The 25,798-nt window shown below is 35.5% G+C and overlaps 1 protein-coding gene across 4 annotated transcripts in view; it reads left to right on the top strand.

Moving 5' to 3' along the window:
- LOC134839014 (uncharacterized) overlaps positions 1-25,054 on the top strand; it is a 335,027-nt gene extending 309,973 nt beyond the window's left edge. Inside the window, exons 2-7 of one of the 4 annotated variants that reach the window (XM_063854402.1) lie at positions 4,265-4,318; positions 5,460-5,526; positions 15,865-15,949; positions 16,210-16,289; positions 22,325-22,601; positions 24,124-25,051. In XM_063854402.1, the coding sequence (XP_063710472.1) occupies positions 4,265-4,318; positions 5,460-5,526; positions 15,865-15,949; positions 16,210-16,289; positions 22,325-22,601; positions 24,124-24,366 (806 nt within the window). In that variant the 3' untranslated portion in view covers positions 24,367-25,051. Of the gene's footprint in view, positions 1-4,264; positions 4,319-5,459; positions 5,527-9,391; positions 9,819-15,864; positions 15,950-16,209; positions 16,290-22,324; positions 22,602-24,123 lie in introns of those variants that run through there. The other 3 variants (XM_063854403.1, XM_063854401.1, XM_063854404.1) reach the window with 3 other exon arrangements.
- The last annotated feature ends 744 nt before the right edge of the window (positions 25,055-25,798 follow it).

Raw genomic sequence — 25,798 nt, 5'->3', positions numbered from 1 at the left:
ATCAAAAATTGAGTTTTTGTACGAAAGCGTCTTTTTGCAGGCTGCACACTAGTTTCCACATATTTGGGTGGGATCCGCTGAAATAAGATTTAATCTCGAAATGCCATCCCTCGACAGCATTTGTTGTTCGAGCAATCCCACTCGAGGCCGCATCTCGCTGGTTCCAAAGGGAGGGTGGGAAAAAAACTTCACGGTTCGGAACTCAGCTTTTTAAAAAAAGTAGAGCCGAAGTACAGACACAACTAGTCAATTTTCTCAATTTTTTTGGGTTCTTAATTTCTGTTGGATACATTCTGAATTTGCTGAACGATTATATCATAGGAATTGCCGGTCTTTTTTTCCAAATGCAAGGGATAGCAGTATTTTTAAAGCCAGTGCTGAATCGTGATTCGTTTCTAAGGTCACTTTCAGACCCAATTCATTAACTTTTCTCAAGTAACTCTGGGAGAGACGGGAAAAAACAACCCGATTAATGTGCTTCGGGGAATGTTTTTTGGAAGGACTGAAGTGCACCTTGCTCAAAATCTAATAAGAATTTTTCAGGCCGGAAGTTGGGTGCTAAATCAAATCACGCCTGCAAAAAGCGATTGTAGTTTTTTTTCGTTACTGTGAGGAAGGAAGGCGTAAATGCATGCTGGCACAATGCCAGATACTTTAACATGAATTGAATATAGCTGATGGCTTGGAGTTATTTTAAAAGTTCCATCGGCTAACCAAAAAGATGACTTCTCCAGAACTCTCAGCGTTTCGGGTCGCCGCACAAACTGATTCGGTCGTGATCATTTGATCTACTGTCATATCGGATAAAATTTTCAAAAAAATTTCAGGGTCTCAAAATTTCGCGCAACGGGAATGGGCGGCATATTTACATCTAGCTGCTTACGTGTGTGCGCAGCCGTTCGGATCAGTTTGTCTTTACTTGGGAGGGCAAACTGAGTGGCCATATCGTTTGTAGCTGGTAAATCTGCACTGAACTGCACTGGCAACTGCGACAGTCGGGGTAAATCTCTCGCTGAGATCTTTTAAATACTTTTTGACATTTCGGCATCCGATTTTCCCGCTGAAAGGTCATGGTTCTGTTCTCCACGCGTCTCGATTGTTTCGTTATTTTCTGTAGTGGCAGTTGCTCGTCATTTGTGTGTTTGATATTTTGAGCAAATCCAGTTTCCGGTACACTTATTTATTCGTTTGAAATAAAATTCGTGGCCGGACGCTATAAGAATTGGCTTGTTTTTAAATGAAACTGAATTCGAATAAAGACTCAATCAAAATGTGTTTATTGTATTTGCGTTTGTTTATCGCTCGAATAAAATGTAAAGTGACTGTCAGAGTTTATTTTTTGTCAGAAATTTTACGTCAAATTGTTATGAATTAGCAAAAGCAGCTTTTTTTAGTGATCATAATGGTTTAGCGAAAAGTCTAATTGGCAATAAATAACGAACTTGTCGATAAGAGTCTTAAGTAATTTAGAAAGCCTCATTTTAGCATGTATACTGAAGATAAACCAAGTTTTCCATTATGGTGCGTGCATTACTTGCAGGATTAACTTTGGTGTGATAAGAATTAAGATAAGGAGTTCATAGAGCATTAATTTTAGTAGTGAAATGACTAGGTTTTAAAATGTACGGTGTTAAATTGTCTGGTATTAAGTTTTAGGACACCTTTGAATCAAAAGCGGGGTATTATGAGTTAAACTGCCCAAAATCAGTTTCGAATCTGAAATGTATACGGTCAAAATCATAAATTTTTGCTGTCGAATCTGATTGGCTATTTTAGCCAATCAAGATTGAGCATCACGCCCAGGCATTTCAATTACCATTTGCAGCAGATAAAAGTTTTAGCCGAAATTACCGAAAAAGTGAAATTCTGTCAAATAATCGATGTAATTCAATTCATTGATGGAACATTACCCAGACGATAAAAGAACAGAAAAATGACTCAAACAAAAACAAAAAAATCTATAAATTTGGTAATTCCGGCGAATAATTTTATCTGATTGAAGTTTTAAATGAAATGCCGGACCATGTTGTTTGATTTCGATTGGCTAATTAGCTAATAAGATTCAACTCAATTCATTTCAGTTCAAGATTTGGAAATAAGGATTTTTGGCCGCTTGATGCATAAGACCTCAAAAGGAGCTCCAAAGAACAGAACGATTGTGCCTGCTCTAAAAAATTTCTGAAAAGAAACAGGTCGCATTTTTTTGCAATTGTTACTTACGCCTTGGCATATATTTTTGTATCGCAAGCGGCTGGCACATGATTTTGAATCGCAAGGGGCACGAGAAACATGGACGCTTTGCCTGTGACAAAGTTTACAGCGATACAGAAATATATGCTTAGCACCGTTTGCTTTGCTTTTGTGTTGAGTTCAAGCTCATCGACGCCAGATCATCTATAGAACACAATTGACATAGAAAAAAGGGCCTACAGGAAAACCTTCGTAATAATAATAATAAATCATAATAATAATAAAAATAATATTAAATTGTTTTCAGGCTAGTATACCAGTAATGGTTGTTATAAAACCGCATTTACAACCATCAAATTTCAGCCTGCGAAGTAGTCTTGATGCCTTCTGGTCCGTTTTAATTTTCTGAGCGGGAAAGTTTGATTGTCTTTTTACTCTCCTAAATCTAATTTTCATCGGTATTGAGCAAAACTTGGTTCTCAATCAAATTAGTTATGTGTTCTAATGAAATGTCTCTTATTGTTCCGACTTTCGATACGAAAGTAACGGACTATTTGTGCTCGTGTTGGGTTGTTTCTTCAGACAAGTTTTGACTTTTTAAGAAGCCCCTTTTGACAGAACTTTTTTATATCACTCAAAAGGTTTAGCTGAAATTTGAAAAGATATTTTTGCTTTGATCATTTTTTGTAAAGTTATGGGGCTTCAAAGATTGCCATTTTGGCCAATTTGCGACAATTCACGCGCAATATATTTCGCGCTATTAATGCGTAAGCGGAGATTTAATCCGTCTTGAAAATTGTTCCAAATTGGTTGAAAGAAGCTTATTTGCCATAATTGATTTGTTAACAAGGAGCGAAATCTTTTCTTTTGTATTTTGTAAGGCGTGTGTGGGATGATTTCATAAATTTTTTTTCAAAGTTTTCATTTTTTTTGTTTTGTTTAGTTTTTTTTATGTTACTACTGCTCGAAAAACATTAAAAGTCAGTCGGAACATTCAGGGCTTCGCCATGATACGAGCACTTTTGTGGCAGTTTACAATGCTTGGTTTATTTTTTTCATTTAATTAGTTGTCATTTTTTGTTTTTCACGCTATATTCAAGTTTTTGCTCTAATTAAGTTTTTTTTGTATCAATAAATCATCACTAATTCGCTATGGTGTATTTTTGCAGCTCTCTTTGAAATAATTCATACTATTGTACAATAGAGATATTCTTCGATGGCCTTTTGTTCAATCTTTTTGTGTGGAATGAGTTTATATCAGGGGCGGATCTAGGATTTTCTCGAGGGGTGGGGGGGGGGGTTGGTTTGGTTGGTTTAGGCGGATTTTCAAAAAAAAATCGAAAATTTTGTCGACCTTTTTTTTAGGTCGACCGAATTGATTTTTGGAGCTCCCCTAAGCAATTTTTTTTTGAATAAACAGTCCAAAAAAGGTGTTTTTAGGCACTTTTTGGAAAATTTTGACCAAAAAAATTGCGTTTTTTCGGCGCGTGCCCCCCTCAAAATTAGTATGTATTGTCGCCAAAGGCGCTTTTAGAAAAATTTTAGGTTCGGTCGGCCAAAAATGGATTTCTTAAAAAGAACCAAAGGGGGGCCCTTTGGGTCGGCAGGGGGTCGAATCCCTGAAAAGAAGCGTCCGCCCCCCCCCCTAAATCCGCCCCTGGTTTAAATTAGGTTTTATGGTACATCTCATCCTGAAAGTAAAAAATTGGTAAACTTATTTTTCGTAACAAAGTCTGTGAAATGTTTCGATCTGCAACTTTCGATTTTTGTTCTCCAAAACTACGGTTTTTACTTAGTTTCTTTACCTGATTTTAAATCCTCATAAGCAAAAAGCCATCGTCGTTTTGCCTTAGAGTATGTTTAATCTATCATGATACTGTCGGGAAAGCACAGACCATCAATGAAAGAAAAACAAGAAAAAGGAGAGTGTCTAATTATGGCTTATAAATAATATGTCAGTAAGTCATTTTTTCAATTTTGGGAATGCTGCCATTTTGTGCTGAGTGAAGTTACTAAATTTTGAGTATGAACGATGTCAAAAAATGCAATTCTCGGAAATTGAGGTTTGTTTTAGATTCTTTGACACGTGATTGGGAAACGCGATTTGAAATACTAGTCCTCATATCAGGTGCAGCATAATGAAACATTTTCTTAAACTGCTTCGTCTGAATTGTGGTTTTAGCAAGTTGTGAAATTGTTGTTCATAAGAATACTTGCCCTCAGGGGCGGATCTAGGATTTACTCGCGAGGGGGGGGGGGGCGGATTTTCAAAAAATTTAATAGATCGTCCAAATTGATTATCCGAGCTCTCCTAGAGCACTAAAAACATGTCAAAAGGGCACTTTTTGGAAAGTTTTGACAAAACAAAATTGCATTTTTTTTGGCGCGCGCTCCCCGTCAAAGTTAGTATATATTGGCGCCAAAGGCGCTTTTGGAAATATATTAGGGTCGGTCGGCCAAAAATGGACTTCTTTAGAAGCACCAAAGGGGGACCCTTCGGGTCGGCAGGGGGTCGAATCCCTGAGGAGGGGCATCCGCCCCTGCTTGGCCTTGCAGTTTGCATATTTTATTGACTATATTCGTTTTTAATTTTTGTTTTGCAAGTTTATTGACTTCTCTTCTCAATGTCCTGTCTTTGCGGGATATTGCAAGAATTTTTTATATTTAAAGAAAAACCAGTTTTTTCTTCAAGAAGCGTCAGTGCTTCCTCAATGCAAAAGTTTCAAGAATAGAAACTGCAGTTTTTGTTATCGAAAGCAGCTTTGCAACATCTGGTGTTCAAAAATGCATCTTTCGCGCAAAATAAAATTTTAATTTGAAAGAAGTTTTCCAGCAGTTAGTTTTTTTTATATCTATAGAATTGGTTCTTAAATGATTTGAAAGAACCATTTATTTTATTTATTGTTTAACTGAAAACTGCTAGATACAATGTTTGACTTTTTTAAAGCGACTGCTGCTCAAACATATTCAATTGTTACTTGAGCCTTCAACATGTATAGCACTAGTTTTAAAACAGTAAATCTAAAAATGTACTTTAGATTCGTGCGACTAGAATGCGAAAGTATTTTATTATAATTGATCATAAATATCTGCTTCATGACGCTTGAAACTATCGATTTAAAAAAGGCCAGGAATTTCTTTATTAATCTGTTTCTTTTTTAATTCAGTTCATTTTTTATTGAATTATTATTTCTTGTTGCGAGTGGTTTTGTTAGCTTCTAATGGCGTTTGAAGGTGACAATAGTGAGTAGACATGTTGATTATTTCAGTCGCTCTGGTATCTGCTCTGGCCCTAGTCTTCATCCTCGTTCTCATCTTCACCTGCACCTACACCAAGTGAGTGAGAGAGCATAACAATAAATTTATAAACAGATTGTCTATGCTACATTTGTTTTTGAAACATTTTCGACATCGTGGCTTTCAATTACCAATGCGCTCTTTTTGGAACTTTTGCTATCCAAGAGCAAAAAAAATTGACAGGTAATGCTGCTTTTTTCGGAAAAATTTTAGACTAATCAAAGAGGGAAAGGACCGATCTGCAAGCTGTAAGTGTAGGTCTCATGATTGTTTGGGGCTCAAGCTCAATTTTACGAAGGCGTCTTTGGGGGTTCAACTACTGGCTTTCAGAGTAGAAAGTGGCTATACGAGCCATTTCGTTTCCCTCCTAATGGATAAGCTTGTTGCTTTTTACTTTAGCCTACTGTCTACAGCCTTCAAGAAAGTCAGTGAGAGAATATTTGACCCATATTTTTGTGTTTTTCGTTTTCTCAAGAAATCCCCCCTAAATATGAGATTTTGGGTTCAATAGATAAAACGGGTTATGGGCAGCTCCCCTGCTTAAACGGCTACGCCCGAATTTTTCTTCACCAAAAGTCATGGCCCTCGGAATAGTCAAGTTTTTGATTTTTTCTACCGTTTTTTTTAAATTCTTTTTAAGTTTGCTCGAAAACTACCGCTCCAATTCTGAGATTTTGCGTTCAATCGAAACAACTGATTGTGTGAATCTCTTTTGTTCAGCGGCTATCCCAGAGTTTTTTTCACAAACGTCTGATTTGCTAAAAAGTCAAATGCTTGACTTATTGACTGTTTTTTGGAAAGTTTTTGACTTTTCTTGAAAACTACCCTACCAATTATTTAACTAAATGTTCGGGTTCAATCGAGAAACCCGGTTTTGGGACTCTTCTCTTCTTAAAGGGCCATGACGTTCTGTTTGCAGAAAAAAAGTTAACTATTTCGGAAAGCCAAGTTTTCGAACTTTTGACCGTTTTTAGAAACTTTTTGATTTTCTTTGAAACTACCCTATCAAATTTGGGATCAAGGGCTCAATCAAAATAAATGGTTGCGAGAATTTTTCCTACAATAGCGGCACCTCTTTTTTTGCAAGGAACATTTTGGTAAGATTGCATTTTCCTAAAAACTTTCACTTTTCTCACTTAAGTAAGCAACTAAGGTTTTGGGCAAAGTTCAATTTTTTCATCCCGCATCAGTATATCAATTTCCGAAAATATCAGTTTGCTACCTCCAGATTTAACTGAGCATCTAGATATCTTATACAAAAACATACAAATCTTTTGGTTCTCCTAGTTTTTCAAACATTCAATTTTTTTTCAACTTAGTTTGTGTTGTATCGCAAGTGGTGCGAAGCTCCGGTTCGCATCTGTGTATAATATTCGTTTCATACAAAGGCGCAAAATATAACTATTTCTAATTGTTTGATACAATTAAGGTACAAAAAAATTTAGATAGATCACGAAACTTTTTAGTGCTTCAAATTCCTGTTTGATAAAAACTTTTCTTATGAAAATGTATGGGATCGGGTTTTTTCTTTATTCGGTTTTTTTGTTCTTTTTTAGACGCTTGGGTTTTATCAAAAACTACTCTACCGCTTTTGAAAAAATTGGAACCATAGGGAATTCCGCCAATTCCTCTGTGTGCCTTTATAATCTCCTAGTCTCTTTTTACCTTATTCCGCTTTCTAAAGCCTTCGAAAAAGTGAGTGGGGGAATTTGACCAAACATTTTGGATTTTTTTACCTTTTCTCAAAAACTACCTTTGCAAATCTGAGATTTTGGATTCAACGAATAGAACAGGTTGTGGGACTCTCCCCTGCATAAGCGGCTACGCCCAAGTTGTTTTACACAAAAAGTTATGGCCCTCAGAAATGTAAAATTTTCAATTTTTTGACCGTTCTTAAAAACTTCTGGAAAACTACCCTTCCAAGTCTGAGATTTTAGTTTCAATGAGTAGATTGTGAGAAGCTCCCCTGCATAAAAGGTTACATCCATTTTTTTAACAACAAGACCCTCGAAATGTCAATTTTTTTTACATTTGAAACTTTTTGACTTCTCTGGAAAACTACACTTCCAAATCTGAGGTTTGGTTTCAATGGGTAGAGAGAGTTGAAGGAAGTCCCCTGCTTAAGTGGTCTCGTGGCTGAATTTTTAACACGCTCCATTACTTCCAATTGTTTTGTGCTGTGTTTGACGGGGTGAAAAATCAAAATGCATTCGTTAATGTTAATCTTACAATTAATTCTTTGCTTGATTTTTTTGCGTGAATCGTGTCGAGCAAGTTCTTTGAGTGGCTTCCTACCTCTGTTTTCTCCATTGGTTGGATAATCTTTTAATAAATTTGCTCGATTCTTCCCTTTTTTGGCCGCATACCGCCGCGACCGTTAAGCTACCGTTTCGCCGTTACCCCGTAACTTTTGACCAATAAACTGTGTCCGTTAAACTATACACTACCGCACCTAGATCTTACTGAACTTAAGAAAATGACAGTTGAAAGTTTTTAAATTTATAATCGCCGTAAGAAATGATTTGACTGAACAAATTCTGATTTTAAGAGAGTAATGTATCAGTAAAAAAATCCAAAAATTATCAAACGGTTAGTTCCAGCTTTAACTGGCCTCTAGTCTTCGGAAACAGGGCGAGCGTTTGCTTACTTGTTTTTGAAAGCTTCACAAAATGGCTGGACCCTTCTTTCATACTTTTCAGTGACTTAACTGTCATACTTTACTTGTACCGTGTTAAGAGTCATGAAGGTTGTGAATACTCTTATATAGGTCTTGATAATTTTAGGTCAGGCTCAATTTTAATTTTTCGGGATTTGGCTTTTGATTTCTTTCAAAGTTCAGTTATTTTCCTTTGTTTAAAAGGAAGGCAAACTCCACTATCTAGCAGCAAAAGTGTAATGGTCACAAATAACCTGATCGACTTCTAGTTTCGAAACCGGAATTTAGTTTTAAGATTTCCAAGCGGAATAAAAAACTCCTTTAATAATCAAGTTTTCTCAAATTGGGTTTCATTAATCAAAAAAGTGCTACTCATAAATTGTTCTTGAAAATCAAAGAGCTCTAAGGCCATCTGTTTCATATTTTGAAATTCCAAAGTTGCAGTTTGTTCGAAAATTGAATCCGTTTTTTTTTTCTGTTTCCTTGCATTCATGACTTCCCAACTGTCTGTTGGCTGTGTTGTTTTCGTAGGCAACAAAATTTTTTAAATCGACGTTTTTTTTGTGATAGTTGAATGGGTTAATTTGGCGAAATAGTGTTTTTAAAAGTTAATTAGCCATAGTAATCGTTATTTCTTCATTTACCATAAAGTTAATTTTTCATAAATTGGTTTCTTTCACTTATTAAATGATTTTACGGTTGATCCGATCAGCGGAATCATAAAAGATCTATTTTGTCTCATTCTGGATTTGTTGAACCTATCAAAAAATTTTGGACAAATAAGAGTGAAAATGTGCGCAAGTGCGTAGAGCATAGGTGTGGCGTAGTGTTTCTCATGTCAACTATCTTCTAAGGAGTTCTAAAAAATAATGTGGCGCTTACATTCACTATCTTTGCTGTATTGAGACCACATTGTTGAAATACTTTTCCCGTTTTCCACTTTTTAAAATAGCACCATTTATGATCAAGAAAAACTGGGAGCGTACGAGCGAGCTGTTCAGCTCTTTCCGGAACACCGCTGTTCTACCCCTGGTTAACGGCCTCTGGTAGATTTTTTTTTAGCTGTTTCAGCTCAACTATTTTTGAAGTTTCATTGACCTCACCACATTGTACCATTTTAACAGATGAATGTTTTTGGATGCAAAATTAGACATACATTTGATTTTTTTTTTCAAATGGACAACAGCGCGCAAACTGCTTCCTGTATTTTTTGAACATCTATTATATTTTATTAGTTTTATACAGCAGTTTCATTATTAGTTATTTATTTCGTTTATACCGCCATTTTGAACTGCTAGCCGCCTTTTTATAGCTTACTTATACTTTTGATTTAGATAATATCGAAAAAGACATATTTTTTGAAGTCATTTTTTTTTCAAAATTTGCAGCAATTAGCAGCCATGTCTCCCTTAAAAGCCACTTTTATTTTCTCGTATACGTTTTTCATTTGAATGGCTAGTATTGCTAGTGATTATGGAAGCTCGATATCAGAAGAGTTGACATTGGACCCTCCACTGGAGATAACCATTGATCTCTGGACTGTAGAACCTGTCTCGAAGTATGCTGTAAATGATGGTGATGCTAATTTGAAGCATGAAGTGTTGAATGAAGTGACTGAAGATGAAGGTCTCCTGTATTACTGCTGTTCTTCGTGGTGTCGCAGGAGAAATATCAGGTGCTCTGAAATCACTTGAAGGCATCCTATTGCACACAGGCGTATACTATAACTAGATAGTTGATTCGGCTTTCAGGATCAATTTTCTTTTTTCTTGGCACAGTTGATACAATGTTTGTTCGTTTCGTTTACTTGTTATCTTTTAAGACAAAAAAAGGTTCTTTAAGAGAAATGAGCGTAGTGAGTACTCTTATCTTATTTAGTTTCAAATGTGGATTCTGTTGTAGCATCAGTAGAAGAATTCGTGAATATAACAAATTCAACAAAACGCACAATTGTGCAAAAGCATACAAAAGCTTTTTTCCCAGATCTCTTTAAAATTAACTGACGCCTAAAACAGCAAATTCCACCCAGAAGTCAAAATCCTCTTTTTTCCATTTACGCCCTGGGCCTTGAAGATTGTAATTTCTGGTGCAGAGTTTTTCGTGTAGTGCCATGTTAGTGCTCGTTAATTTTTTTTTACAAAAACGACATTCTTTGCCCTCTTCCCAATGTATCTATTCGCTTCGATCGCTGTTTTCTCACTTTTGGAATTCTTCTTGCATGCTTTAGAAGATTCGTCAAGTTGTGTTTCTCTTTGAAAGGGGCCTCCCAGCTGAGGTATTTGAAATTCTTGTTATTCGATGCATTTTTTCTCGTCTGAAACATGTCCGTCTTGACTCTTATATTCTTTTTCACCCTCCCCTCCTACAACGGAATGGAGAGCCTATTTTACTTTGTTCTTGTGTTCTTTGTGGAGGGGTTTCTGTCTTTTTGCGTTTCGCCATTGTTCCAGAATAATAATAATAATAATAATAATTTCTCGTTGTTACAAAACGGCTAATTAACCAAATAAAATTTAACAAACTTTTTAGCAACTCGGAGAGGACAGCGAACGACTTCATTTGGATTGCAGGATGCTGCCCTAATTTCAAAGACATAATCTTCGATTAAACTTAATAGTAAGAGCATGAGAGTGGAATTAACATAAACTAAATACATTTTCTGAAGAACAAAGGTAGCAAAAAAGTAGCTTTTTACTTCAACAAAAAACGTCGATCAACAAACTGGATTGTTTTAGTCGTACGTAGGAATTTCCTGACGATGTATACTCAAGTTAGGCGGTCGGAGTATATGAACTTGACATCATTGAAAAATTGAAAAAAGTATATGAATTTGTTTGTATGACCTGCAAAAACTCGCTAGTCGTAGCCCCCCTTGTTCGGTGCAACTGTAAAACTTAAACATGTTCTCTGAGCGGTTACTGCTTCTACTAACTGTACCTCGTCTCTAAAGCCTCCCTGACACCAATAGAATTGGATGGAGGCCATTTAATAAAAATATTAAACAAAAAAATTTCACTATTAAGTCCAGCAAGGGATCTCATTACAAATTTAAGAATTTCGTAGACATAGCTCTGATCAGATATTTTTTTTGTATAAAAATACAAACGAATGCTATCTAATTTTTGTTTGAAATGAATTAAGCGCAAAATTTTTTCCTATTTATTAAAAGAGGCAATAGGTGAATATAACTGGTGCAACCATATAGGAGAATTCAGTTTGCAAAATTTGCTTAGTATTTGACCTATAGTGTTGAAGTAAAAACGATTTTGGAACATAATGACGCATTTCTGAAATAATCCCGCCTTGGTTTCTGATTTTGTTTCGCACGAAATCAATGTGAACATTAAAGGATAACTTGAAATCAACATGAACAGCGAGATATTTGCATGAAGAAACGCTTTTTAGTGGTAAATTATTGATGTATAAGAGAGATTTGGAAGCATTAAGTGGGAATAAGTTTAAATAGACAGTTTCATTCATATTTCCTGATATTTTGGCCGTTCTTTCACCGCTTTAAGATCGTTTTTGAAACTTTCAAAGGAGCAATTTAAACCTGTAATGTTTGTATCATCTTGAAATTAAAAAAAATTTCACGCGAATTGCAAACCTTGGGTGGGTCATTGATGTATATGAGGAATAACATGGAACCCTGTAGAACAATTCACTCAAGCCAAGAAGATCTGGAATTTCCCAAAAGTAATGTTTGTATCATCTGGAAATAAGAAAAAATTTCACGCGAATTGCAAACCTTGGGTGGGTCATTGATGTATATGAGGAATAACATGGAACCCTGTGGAACACCGCAATTCACTCAAGACAAGAAGATCTGGAATTTCCCATAAGTAATGTTTGTATCATCTGGAAATAAGAAAAAATTTCACGCGAATTGCAAACCTTGGGTGGGTCATTGATGTATATGAGGAATAAAATGGAACCCTGTGGAACACCGCAATTCACTTCAAGCCATGAAGATCTGGAATTTCCCATAAGATAACATTTGAACCATAGTAATGTTTGACCACTTATTCCAGGCATTTCTAATTAATTCAAAAGAATTTTATGATCAAGTGTATCGAACGCATTCTTCAAATCAAGAAAACAGTTCATTTTATTGACTTTTTCTTATCCAGACGTATTTTTTTGGTAACTTCTGCATTTTGATTAATAGTGTTTTTTTTCCGAAACCAAACTGTTTGACATAGATTAGGGAATAACATTCCCGGTATTTTCAAACTCTGTTGTAGATAGTCAGTTCGAAAGTTTTATTCCAGGTAATAAGAAGTGATATTGGACGGTAATTTCCTAAAATGGGCTTTGATCATTCTATATAAAGTGGATTAACTACGACTCTGATCAAAGAGCTGGGGTAGGACGCTGATTTGAACGACTTATCTATTTGAATTTTCAGTACGGTTACAATGGCTGCTCTGCTTGCTTTTACAATGACATTGCTAATTTTATCAAAACCAGTAGATGTTTTAATCTTCATGGATGTAATAATTTTATCGATTTCCAATTCTGTCACTGAAATGTTACGCATGTAAAAATTGGGTTTCTCAAGGGTTTGCCCTGAGTTAGAAATTGGTGTTTAATTTGACAGGTCAATGCCGTTAGTTGAGATAAATCTAGTGAATTCAGTTGTAATATCAAGATGACGTGATTACTTCTCCGTTTGTGCGTTTAATTGGAATCATTTTTATTGCCACCTCGAGTTGCTTTAATTTCATTTAAAATTCTATAGACCTGCCTTGAGTCACCAATACAATTTTAAAATTTATTATAATAGCATTGTTTTTTACTTTTTTAATTTTAAATATCTGTTTTCTTCCTAACGATTTCGAATCGATTTCGTGCAGTCGGGCTGATTTTTTTTACCATGCTTTATGTAACCGGTGCCGTTTTGTTATCAAATTGTTTTTTTATTTTAAAGTTAGTGATCCATGGACAATTAACTTTACTTTTCTTCGAACTTGGTCATCTAAAAGGAGCAAATTCATCTAATACTATTTTATTTTAATTCAAACCGATGAAAGCAATCATCCAATGATTCTGAATAGTTAATTGTTAGCATCGATTTTAATATCTCCTAATTAGAGCTGTCAACGCTCAGTATCGATTTCAGAAAACCAATATCGCGATAAGTTTTGGTATCTTCGTCTTTTAAGTGCGATGTGTAAAACTCTAAAGTAATCGGATAGTGATCAGAAAAGGACATGTTATCTCGTACTTGAGCATATTTGACTTTTAAGTCTTTAAAAATAAAGTAAACTAAAAGAGTTTTACTTGTATTTGCAATTCGCCTTGGTTTTGGGATCAGCTGTTTAAAGCCATTGCTTTCGATGACATCATGAAATGTTCATGAGAGGTTATTTGCCTTAAGAATGTTAATGTTGAAATCACCACAGGCTATAACAGGATACTTTTTGTTTGATAAAGCTTCAAGTGTCTGATCCAATTCATCAAGGAAGCAAAGTTTATCGGCTTTAGGCGGAGTTATAAAAGAGTATTATAAAACTTTCATGGAATGTTTTCACGTGAATTAATAAACTTTCTGCTAACTCGCTTGGATATTCTTCAATGAGAGTAACATTGTCGGTACATTAAACTAAGAGCCCTCCTCCGCTTAATGCTATTTTTGCTCAGTAAAGTGTTGTAACCTGTAATCTTGTAGCGGTTAATTTCGTCGGGTTCATGAAGCCAGGTTTCACTTTCGCTTAATAAATCAGATGGCGATTCAAGGTTGGCTATTAATGCTTCCAGTTCATCATAGTTTTAACATAGAGATCTGAAGTTCAAATGGAAAACGCTAGCAACTTAAGTGTGTGAGGAATTAGCAACTTTCAAATTTGAAGACAGGGTTTCGTGAATAGTTAATTAGGTTTCTGGTGCATTATGCTTTTGCTGAAAAACTCGGTTTTGAAGGCAGCTCATGTTATAACCGTATCCCAGGAAATCATCTCTTTCATACAGCCCATTTATTCGATCAACACGACCATTCTTGCATTGAACAAATATGACTGCTTCTTCATTCCAGTTCGACTGACTTCTTTGATCATTCCGAGTCAATTGCATAAACCGTAATCATGAGAGGCTCAGCTCATCGAATATTTCGTTGGTACTTGTATGCTCGTTATCAGACTATTTTTTCTTTCTTTTTTTGAAGTTCGGCAATTCTTCTATTGAAGCGCACGTCACTGGTTTTTCTCGAATATTTTTGTTTCGCGTCGGTAACTTTTGGGCAAATGAAATATCACGCACTGTCACGTTGGCTCCTATCTTTTCACTTATGTCATTAACTTTTATCAATTGTTTCGTCGTAGCTTTCCCTGGTTTCATTCATTGGTAGTCCTAAAATTCGTATGTTGTCGCGACTCTGACAACGTCTTCAAATAACAATTGTTTGTTTGGTGGTACACCTGGGACATGAAGTTTTTCATTATTTACTCTTTGATTCGAGCTACAGCATTATTGACAGCTTGTTGAATAGAGGAGGTTAATTTTTTTCGAGAGATTCAACAATTTGAAGCACTATTTTCTGCGCTGACTGTTCTACGGCAGCTTGGTTTTTGTGCGATATATCATCAGTTTCTTCACATGGATTTAACTCGGCGCATCTCCGCTTGTTTTCGGGCTTTGAAATTGGGGTTATTGGAGTTTGATCTCGATAACGTAAAGGTGGATAGTTGTTACTGTCAGAAAATGTGTTTCCCGAATTGGCGTTTGTTGTTGGTTCACCAATGGAGTCAATGGTTTCATTATTTGAGTTTGTCATTTGCCTTCTGAAACTTTTTAATAAGTTTATCAAAACAATTAGGCTACTTCCTTTCATTTACCAGTGTACTTCAATAGAAAACTTTTTCATTGACCAGCTTTTTCAATCCTTTCCTGCATTTTGTCAGGGTTTCTTTGCTGGTCCAGTTGAGCCCCGCTTCTTGATCAATTTTGGCCAATAGGTTTATGATGCTGTTCGATGACTTTGCGATCACCTAATAGCACTTTTGACAGAAAATCAAAAAAAGGCTATTAGGCCGTTGGACTCAAGAAAGAGAATCCAACGGCCTAATAGCACTGTTTTGATTTTCTGTCATTGGGCATTGGTAGTACATGTCACAGTCGTTGCAGCGCTTCTATTTCACATTTTGTTTGTATGCTGTTAATGACTAATTGTCTCCGTATCCGTTTACGCCTTAATTTTGCATTTTGAAACGGGGAGTCCTTTCATGTTGTTCCAAATAAGTCGCAAGCTGCGATCGACTACGCTGTGAATCGCGTTCAATTTAGTTGTTTCTACGCTCGTGCATTCGTTTCGTTGTCTATGCTCGTGCATATCGTTCATGCTCCAACGATTAATGCGTATTTTGTCTTTTTTAATAAGTTGAATATCAGTTCAGGAATTGACTGATTTTTTCAGGTCACCAAAAAATTATTGATTTTTTAACGCAGTATATTATTTTCAAATTCAGGTGTCCATGTTAATATAGACCCTATAATTAGCAGGCTTTTACTTTAAATTGAAAATTAAGAATAAGTCAGTCATTTCTGTCTTTTATGCTTCAGTTAGCTCTTATGAACAATCTTATGCAAAACTTCTGGGTGGAAACATTTCAAAGTTGTCCTTGTGTGAGAACGGTTCATTGTGAATAAAATCTGATGAAAATATGTTGGTTTCATAAATGCCCTCGTGTTACTACTAAATTAATGTCAATACTCTGTTGTTTAAGTTTGTGGGGAGATTCAGGGGAAGCGACTGGAAAGAGTCCAGACACGCCTGGCAAACGGGAGACGAGGAAGACTCTCAGAAACTCAGTAAGTGGACAAATTGGGTATTTGGGTATTAGAACTGTTAAACATCAAGTAAATGTGATGAAACCTGTTTATTTGATGTTTGAGCGATGGTTTTTGGATTAAACCGAAATTTCTTGCTTACACTTTGGGTTGTTCTTTAACATTGTTTTCTCTGCACTCCAAAGAAGCCTATGTTCACACTGTTCTCATCGTAAGAAGAATTTCTAGGGTATGGAAATATTTTAGAATTAAAATAAGTCATTTTCTCATTTTTGCTCTAGCCTGGAGACGAGCAGTTGGCCCACAGTGCTCATTTGTACCACTACCAATTGAAGAAGAAACAACTGTTGGAACAAGAAGCGTGAGTTGGTTAAAATAAAATCAGCTCGACTCTAAAACTAACACTTGAAATGGAAAATTTGTAGAGACTAACTACCAAAACTAAAAACTTCTGTTAGCGTAGTTAACTTCTGTAACATAGGAATGTATAGAGAGGTGGAATAACACTTGTTTTCTGAAGTTTGCTGGTTTTTTTCTGAGCTAGATCGCATAAGCATTTGCTCATCAATTTAGCACTAGCACATTTCTTTTGCATTGGCCATTTTGAAAGTATGCGTTGTATTCGCTTTAATGGAAAAGAGGGTAGAGTTTAAGAGTAATTAACGTAGTTATCCGCCCCTGTGTCTAACTTTTCTGCTTCACGTTTTGTTTTCTCTGATTGATTGATTATGCATATTCATTGATTTTTTATCCAATTTTGCCCAAAGTTCTATTTTTTCTTTGTTTTGTTTCTATTTTTCTGCTTTGCATTTGACATCAGTTCATTTTTTCTTGCGCTGAGTTCGAAGCAAAATTTTCGTCTATCAACCCATTTCCGTTTTTTCGGTAGCCTCTAAAAGCGCTCAATGCAATTCGAAACTCATCTGTACCATTCACTATCGAAGGAATCGTCTTGCTGATGGCTTTTTCTACCGCAGGTTTTGTGGATTTTGTCTAATTGTTTTTTGGTGTCACTGTCGTTTTCGCTAAGTGGACTTCAAAGGAAATCGGTGTTTCAGTAGCCAAGTCTCACCTAAAACTATTTAATAAGTTTATCGCAATATTTAGGCTACTCATCATGTACAGTCTTTAACTTCATGCCTGTGATTGTGTTTTTGACTTCGGTCTGAGATGCATTTTAGTCATTAACCTGCTGATACTTTTACGAATAAGCTTATATTATCTACTATGTCTTGATAAAGAGTAATCAACGTAGATATTTTTTTAAGGAAAAGTCTTAAAAGTCTCTAATAACTACAGATGAGCATTCATACATATTGATGTATTTATGAATGCAATTAGGTATAATTGCACTTTTTGAGTTTAATTGAAATTCATGCTGAAGGTGACGTAAATAGCTCTCTCCAAATACGAACGTGGAAATGGCGCGAAAAACACTAACTATTTCTAGTTTCGAAAGTGGAATTTAATTTTTAGATTTCCAGCGGAATGAAAATTTTACCTATTGATCCAGTTTTGACAAGCAAAGCTCGTGTGATAGTATGAACTCTCTTTGTTTCCAACCCAAGTCGCAAATATTAGTGTTCATTTTGAAAGTGTTCTTTTATTGCAGTAGATCAATAACCAGCTATTAAGTACAGCCAATGCGAATTATATTAACACAGAATATTTTATTACAAAGAGCACTTTAGCTTCGAGCTATCATGGATCTGTAGCGTAGAGGTAGCGAAGCAGACCCGCAAAAAACCAGAGGGTTCGAACCTGGGCAGAGTCGGATGTTTTAAATGAAATTTTTCTTATACTAGTTAAAATGCGTCCGCTCTATAAATAGGCATATTAGTAGGTGAATTTCTTTTTTTTTTTCAAATTGACTGGTACTGCTGATGCGTCATAATTGGCTTGCGTTACTTAGCATTTATATAGAATCAAAGTTTATTTCATTCAGTTTTTTGCTTGTGTATGCGAAGTGCAACTTCGCCTCTGTGTCTCAAGTTGGGTTTATGTTATCAAAGAAGCGCCAATCGTAAGTCGTTCTAGAAATTCAAAGAGCTTAAAGGGCATCTATATTTTTCGTTGAATTTAGCACTAGCACATTTCTTTTGCATTGGCCATTTTGAAAGTATGCGTTGTATTCGCTTTAATGGAAAAGAGGGTAGAGTTTAAGAGTAATTAACGTAGTTATCCGCCCCTGTGTCTAACTTTTCTGCTTCACGTTTTGTTTTCTCTGATTGATTGATTATGCATATTCATTGATTTTTTATCCAATTTTGCCCAAAGTTCTATTTTTTCTTTGTTTTGTTTCTATTTTTCTGCTTTGCATTTGACATCAGTTCATTTTTTCTTGCGCTGAGTTCGAAGCAAAATTTTCGTCTATCAACCCATTTCCGTTTTTTCGGTAGCCTCTAAAAGCGCTCAATGCAATTCGAAACTCATCTGTACCATTCACTATCGAAGGAATCGTCTTGCTGATGGCTTTTTCTACCGCAGGTTTTGTGGATTTTGTCTAATTGTTTTTTGGTGTCACTGTCGTTTTCGCTAAGTGGACTTCAAAGGAAATCGGTGTTTCAGTAGCCAAGTCTCACCTAAAACTATTTAATAAGTTTATCGCAATAATTAGGCTACTCATCATGTACAGTCTTTAACTTCATGCCTGTGATTGTGTTTTTGACTTCGGTCTGAGATGCATTTTAGTCATTAACCTGCTGATACTTTTACGAATAAGCTTATATTATCTACTATGTCTTGATAAAGAGTAATCAACGTAGATATTTTTTTAAGGAAAAGTCTTAAAAGTCTCTAATAACTACAGATGAGCATTCATACATATTGATGTATTTATGAATGCAATTAGGTATAATTGCACTTTTTGAGTTTAATTGAAATTCATGCTGAAGGTGACGTAAATAGCTCTCTCCAAATACGAACGTGGAAATGGCGCGAAAAACACTAACTATTTCTAGTTTCGAAAGTGGAATTTAATTTTTAGATTTCCAGCGGAATGAAAATTTTACCTATTGATCCAGTTTTGACAAGCAAAGCTCGTGTGATAGTATGAACTCTCTTTGTTTCCAACCCAAGTCGCAAATATTAGTGTTCATTTTGAAAGTGTTCTTTTATTGCAGTAGATCAATAACCAGCTATTAAGTACAGCCAATGCGAATTATATTAACACAGAATATTTTATTACAAAGAGCACTTTAGCTTCGAGCTATCATGGATCTGTAGCGTAGAGGTAGCGAAGCAGACCCGCAAAAAACCAGAGGGTTCGAACCTGGGCAGAGTCGGATGTTTTAAATGAAATTTTTCTTATACTAGTTAAAATGCGTCCGCTCTATAAATAGGCATATTAGTAGGTGAATTTCTTTTTTTTTTTTCAAATTGACTGGTACTGCTGATGCGTCATAATTGGCTTGCGTTACTTAGCATTTATATAGAATCAAAGTTTATTTCATTCAGTTTTTTGCTTGTGTATGCGAAGTGCAACTTCGCCTCTGTGTCTCAAGTTGGGTTTATGTTATCAAAGAAGCGCCAATCGTAAGTCGTTCTAGAAATTCAAAGAGCTTAAAGGGCATCAATATTTTTCGTTGAAATTCGAAGTGTTTTTTAATGTCTGCTTACGTTCATTACTTTTTTCCAATCTTCGATTGGCTATGTTCGAAGAAAGCATGCCTTACGGTGCAGTTGGCTTGAACAAAAAACTGCAACATCAAAAAATGGGATTTCGAGTTTCATTGAGTTTAGATCCGTGTATTGGACGTTTAAATTGACCGTAAATTAGTAATAAGGATGAATATTTATTGTTAAAAAAAGTCCCTTTATCGATCAAAATTGGCTTTACGGATCAAATTTATGAAATGGATCAACCGCGCAATCTCCCCTCCCAAGTGACCTACCCAAGTAGAATGCCCACCCCAGGCTTGTATTAATTTGAAAAATATTTCTGTGTAAAATATGAATTTCATACAAACGCGCAAATAAAATTGGACAGAACATTTTTTGTGGGATTGCATTTGTATGCTATTAATAACCCAGATAAATGCTTTAATTCAATTTCTTTAATAATACGGTTAATTTTGAACGAATCTAGAGTGTACTCAAAGTTAGCTTATGAAAAATTGATAATTTCCTCCCCTAATTGGACTTGGGCGGGGGGGATTGAACGGTTGATCCTATGAAATTAATATGTGATATTTGGTTGTTTCAGACGTAAATATTCCTAGATTTCATGTATTTTGAATTGTACTTTTTTAAATCAAAATTGGGAGATTTGGCGGACTCATAACAAATCAAGAGGTTGAAGTTTCTTTCGAAGAAAACGGAATGTTATGCGTGTTGTTTTTTATTCAGTCAATTTTTGGCGATCGAAATAATATTTTTTAAACAAAAATTTTTTATGCCCCATTGAAGATATTGACTCCGTGAAATCAAATTTGAAAAGATTTTTACCTCCGAACCCTGATCAGTTTTTGCAGAGCTCTGGGGTTTGAAAGTTACAAAATTGGCCAGGCTCTGGACTAATTCATGCGCGCTTTGTTGATTTTATTTATGCGAATTATATATGCGTGGCGAATTATCCCGCTCAACAAAATCGTTCCAAATTCAATTGAGGCCAGCTATCTAATCAGTCATATTAATTTTATACGACACAAATTTTCGGGAACCGTTATTCCAGCTTACAGATAAAATAGCATAAAATTTCAAAGATGTTAAATTACATATTAACGAATCAAATTTCATGATAATTATACCATCTACAGCATTCCGTCTATCGATTTCGTTATTTTATATCAGAAATTTGTTTGTAAATTGTTTGAAAATTAGCTTAACAAAAGAATTGATTTAGCTTTTATTCAGTTTTTTTGTTTTAAAAAAATAATATGATGATTAATTAGTTATGAATCTGCCACGAAATGTTCATTCAGTTTTGTTAGAACCACGATATTTATTGCTCTTTCAGAATTTAAAATTTAGAAAAGCACGCGATGACACGAATAAAAAGCCGGCAAAAATTTATGCTATTATATTTATATGCTATTTTATACAGCCCCAAATTTTCACACTTGATCTTTAATATTGTCCAAAATTTACAGGTTTTCAATGATTTTTTTTCTCGAAATTTATTCGGTATGAATTAAGTAGCAGTCGGAACATCCAGGGCTTTGCCCTGATATATGAGCAGTCTTGTTCGTTTTTAGGGTAGAATTTATTCGCACAAATTTCAGTGTTTTAAGCGATAAATGTTTGCTCACATTCATTTCTCTCAGAACTTCTGCATTCTTATAGTACAAAGTTAGCATCGCTTTGCTCGCGGGAAACCGAAATATTTAAGTGAAATTTCCGGATCCCTTGTGTGGTTTAAAATAATTTATCTTTAATGAAAAAGTAAAGATAGAAGTGGTTTTGCTTTTCCTGATTTTTAATTTTGTTTTCAAGTAACGCGTGTCTTATAATCAGTAGCAGATTTAGGGGGGGGTGGGGGTTGGGAGCGGACGCCCCCTTCTCTCATCTCAGGGATTCGTCGACCCTCTGCCAACGATATAAAGGCGCCTGAGGCGCCAATATATACTAATTTTTGAGGGGGGAGCGCGCCAAAAAACACGATTTTTTTTGGTTAACATTTTCCAAAAGTACCTAAAAACTGCTTTTTTGGCCTGTTTTTTCAAAAACTTGACTGCGACGCGGAAAATTTGGTCAAAATGGAGTATTTATAGTGATTTGGGAGAGCTCAGAAAATCAATTTGGTCGACCTAAAAAAAAATTTTTTTTGAAAGTCCTCCCGCCTCGAGAAAATCCTAGATCCGCCCCTGCTTATAATACTATGTAACTTTTTTCAATTGAGCCTTTTTTAGTGCAGGCTCAATTTGATTGTTTTTCAAACGATTAAAGAATGCTTTTTTTAGATAATTTTTTTAAAAATTTGTTTTAGGTTAAAAGAGCAATTAATGGAGCCCTGTGTCTTAAACTATAACGGATCACAAAGTTTTGCGAGAAAACCCAGTTTTTCCATCTTTAGCAAATGATTGTATCGTTTTGAGATAATTTTTTTTAAAATTTGTTTTAGGTTGTAAGAAAGCAATTAATGGAGCCCTGTGTCTTAAACTATAACGGATCACAAAGTTTTGCGAGAAAACCCAGTTTTTCCATTTTCAGCAAATGACTGTATCGCTGTGAAGAAAATGGACGCTCAATATAGAGGCCATGGGCGCGAATCTTACAGTCTATTTATTTGTTTTGTTATTTTGGCCTGCTGTTGAAAATTTAAGCTTGATTGTTTCAAAATCATTTTACTTGACGGTTTTTTGCAACGACTTGCCAAGGGATCATGTGTGTGTGCTTCTTCAGTTCTGTACTCAAGGGAAGTTTGGGCAAGCTGAAAAAGTAGTGTTGTCTTTGCAGAAACCAGTCGTTTACGGATGAGGAAGACAAAGAACATCTGATGGGTGGTGGGAATGTAGACAGTGCGGGAAGAGTAAGTAGTGGAGATAGGAGTGACGGGGGTGCCAGTTTGAGCAGCGACAGAGGAGGAGGATCGGCGAGTGGAAGAAGTAGCAGGAACAGTACTTTGAGAAGCTCTAGTGGACCTCGAGAGTCTGTGGCTCTGGTCAGCACATCTGCCCACGACTCATCGGATGTTGCCACAGTTTACGAGTGCACTGGACTAGCTACCTCAAATGTAAGCTCAATTAATAACAATCCTCACACTTTTTATAATTATTATAAACTAACCATAACAAGATATTTTAAGCATGTAGCATATATTGTTCCGACAATAGAAATCTTTTTATAAAAAAAATATAAAAACCTATAAAAAGTAAAACTCTAAGCCCAGATCGAATTACATCCATTCACTTACACTATCTTGGACTGAATGGCCTTAAATTTTTGTTAAACTATCTTAGACCAAATAGTCTGATATTTCTGGCACAAATCATAACCATCTCTATTAACACTACCATAATGCAAAAATGTGGAAAATATCACGCATAATTCTACTCCCCAAACCAGAAAAGGATCCGGAGAAATCGAAAAGCTTCCGCCACATTGCACTACTGACGCCAATCGCCAAACTGATGGAAAGGATTTTCTCACCTGAGCTACACCTAAACATACAATTAGCAGACCACCAACACGGTTTTAGGAAAGCCCGGTCCACAGTTGCTACACTTAATTAAATCAATCATCATATAACCGAATGACTGAATCATGAAAAACCCTCATGAATCAACTTAAGCTAACGGCCGCCTCTGACACAGTAAATCACAGTTTCCTTTTAGACTTAAAAACCAACATCAAACGATGGCTGTTATCCTATCTCCAAGGTCGCTTCAGATATTTTGAATGTTGAGATGCAAAATCTGGCATGAGAAAGGTTAACAAAGTTTACCACAAGTTGGTGTTCTCTCGCCCAATTTCTTCAACCTATAAATGAGCTCCAGGCCTAAGCCACGAGAAATTGTTAAGCTAGTCTCTTACAGGCACTTAAATCTTTTTAATTCTTAGTCTGCCGAAGTACACTACAAAACGAAAGTCGATATTGGAGGTTACCGACTAAAAACTGCAAAAATTGTAAGCAAAGTGACTTAAAAATATCAAAAATCATGAGTACCGACTAAAAACATAAAAAAAATTTGCAAAGAAGCGCAACTATGATTGGTTTTTACAGAGCGCGAGCTATAGTTTTAATAATTTCTTTGTTTTACGCACAAAATTTTTTATAATAGTTAAAGCTTATTGAATGCTCCCTAAAATTTCGCGGTTTGATTTTAAATTTTTAAAATTCAGTTCATTTCCTTTGTCCAATATCGAACAGCAAAATTGTTCAGGTCGCTAAAACTGTGATCTACTTCTATATTCGAAATTGAATTGACATTTACAGTTTTTCCAGCCGAATTTTAGTTTGACCTATTGATCCAATTTTCTCAAATAGAGGTAATTTTATCTAAAAAATTTCAATCATAAATTGTTCCGGATTTTCAAAAGCTTCAAGGCCATCTAATTTTTTCTTCGAAATTTTCAGAAAAGTCAGTTTTTTTTCTGTTTCCTTTAGTTCATTGACTCTTTTCCAACTGTCTGTTGGCTTTTTAAATTATTATGTTGAACAGTATTCAGTTTTACTCCTCTATTTTCTATCTGTAACGAACGAGGAACGATAATTGTTGATCAATGGGCTTAAAGTATTCTCTGATCCCTTTCAGGACTTAGAAGAGATGGTTGTGCGTAATCCCGTATTCCAACATGACATCTCCAATGAAACACTGGAAGACGACGATGAAGATGACGATGACGAAGACGTGCAAGTACCTTCTAACTTGAGTAACGACCGGACCCGAATGAACGGGGAGCATAGGCCATCTCAGGAACAGTACCCCTACCCACAGCAGAACCCTAGAACATCCTCAGCTGAGCAAAGGTCATTGCGATCCGCCGGTAGAAGATAAACCCTCGCCTCAAATCATATGTGCCTGAGCTAGTTAGTTTTTTTGAAGTCCAGTAGTCATTAGATTTGGTTGCTGTGTTGCATGCAAGAAACTGGATGTCTCTGTTGAAACTATTTGCCTTTCTGGGCTGAAATTAAAATCGCCTGATGGAATGAACCAAGAGCGCATTTAAGTTGGGAAACCCTATTCCCTCAGTAGTACTGGGAGCCTTTCATCCGCATAGGGAAGCTTTGCATGATAACCGACCGAGGCTAAATTTTTCTGTCCTTGCCAGGATATTCTCTTGAAAAAATATTAAGAACTAAGTTTACGGTTTTTGACGTCCGCTGCCTCCGCGCATTCAAATCCTAGATTCGCCCTTGCTGTCAGGCGAGAATATCTAAAGCATATTTGAAGCTTCTTAAATTTAAATTCTATCAAATATATGTATGGTGCTTTTTCATTGTTCAGTACGTTTGATAATGTTGATGATTTCAATATTATCTCTATCAAAAGTCGAATAACTTTACGTGGCTAATTTCATAAATGATGTCAAATTCTAGTGAAAAAATTATAATTTGAAATTGAAATTATTTTAATTTAAAATAAACTGAAGTTTTTGTTTTATTGACATGCTTTGAATACAGGAACTTAGACGCAAGCCAAAAAAGTTTTTGATCAGTTTGACTCGAAAGCAGTTGGCAATGACATGATTTTTAGATTTACCCGAAAATTTATAAGCTTTTCGATTAGCAATATGCTTATAGAACTCTTCTAGATTCCTTAGCTCAAAAAAGCATGTTTCTAAAATTCAGAAGTTGATTTCGGTCAGGAATTGTATTTTATGTAAACTGGAAGTTTTCTGCTTTGAAAAAGTCCGAAAATCTTTGCGTTTCTGCTTGTTTTTTTCCCGGCTGTGTGTCCACAACGATTCCCTTTGAAGTTTTTCGCAAATTTTCAATGTTAGAATGCCACTCAATATTCATTATTATGCAGGCATTTTAGTTTCCAGATTTACTAAGGAATTTTTTTGCTGTTTTATTAGGTCGTGAATACTGTTATATAGGTCATGGTGATTTTTTAATCGTTTTTTTTAGGAAAAAGTCTTTAAATGCTCTAATAATTATAGATGTGCATTCATTCATTTTGATGCATTTTTGAATGCACATAGGTAAATTTTAAGTTCAATTCGGGTTCATCTTCTAAAAGTTAGGTAATTTGCGCTCTCTAATTACAAAAGCTGGAATGGCGAGAAGAAATGTAAATGTGTGCGACTTCTACCGTGCAGATTTCAATTATCCGGACGAAACGAATTACACCTGACGAATTAGTTTTCAACGCGAAATTGGGTTGACTCAAGACAAAAAATGATGAAGACGAATCTTGCTTGGAATTTCAGCAGAATTCATTTGGTGGAATTTGTTTTGCGAAATTCGAGTCTAAAATTGAACAC

Source organism: Symsagittifera roscoffensis, chromosome 2 (genome assembly GCF_963678635.1).
Source record: "Symsagittifera roscoffensis chromosome 2, txSymRosc1.1, whole genome shotgun sequence".
NCBI lineage: Eukaryota > Metazoa > Xenacoelomorpha > Acoela > Convolutidae > Symsagittifera > Symsagittifera roscoffensis.
This window is presented reverse-complemented; position numbering and strand designations above follow the sequence as displayed.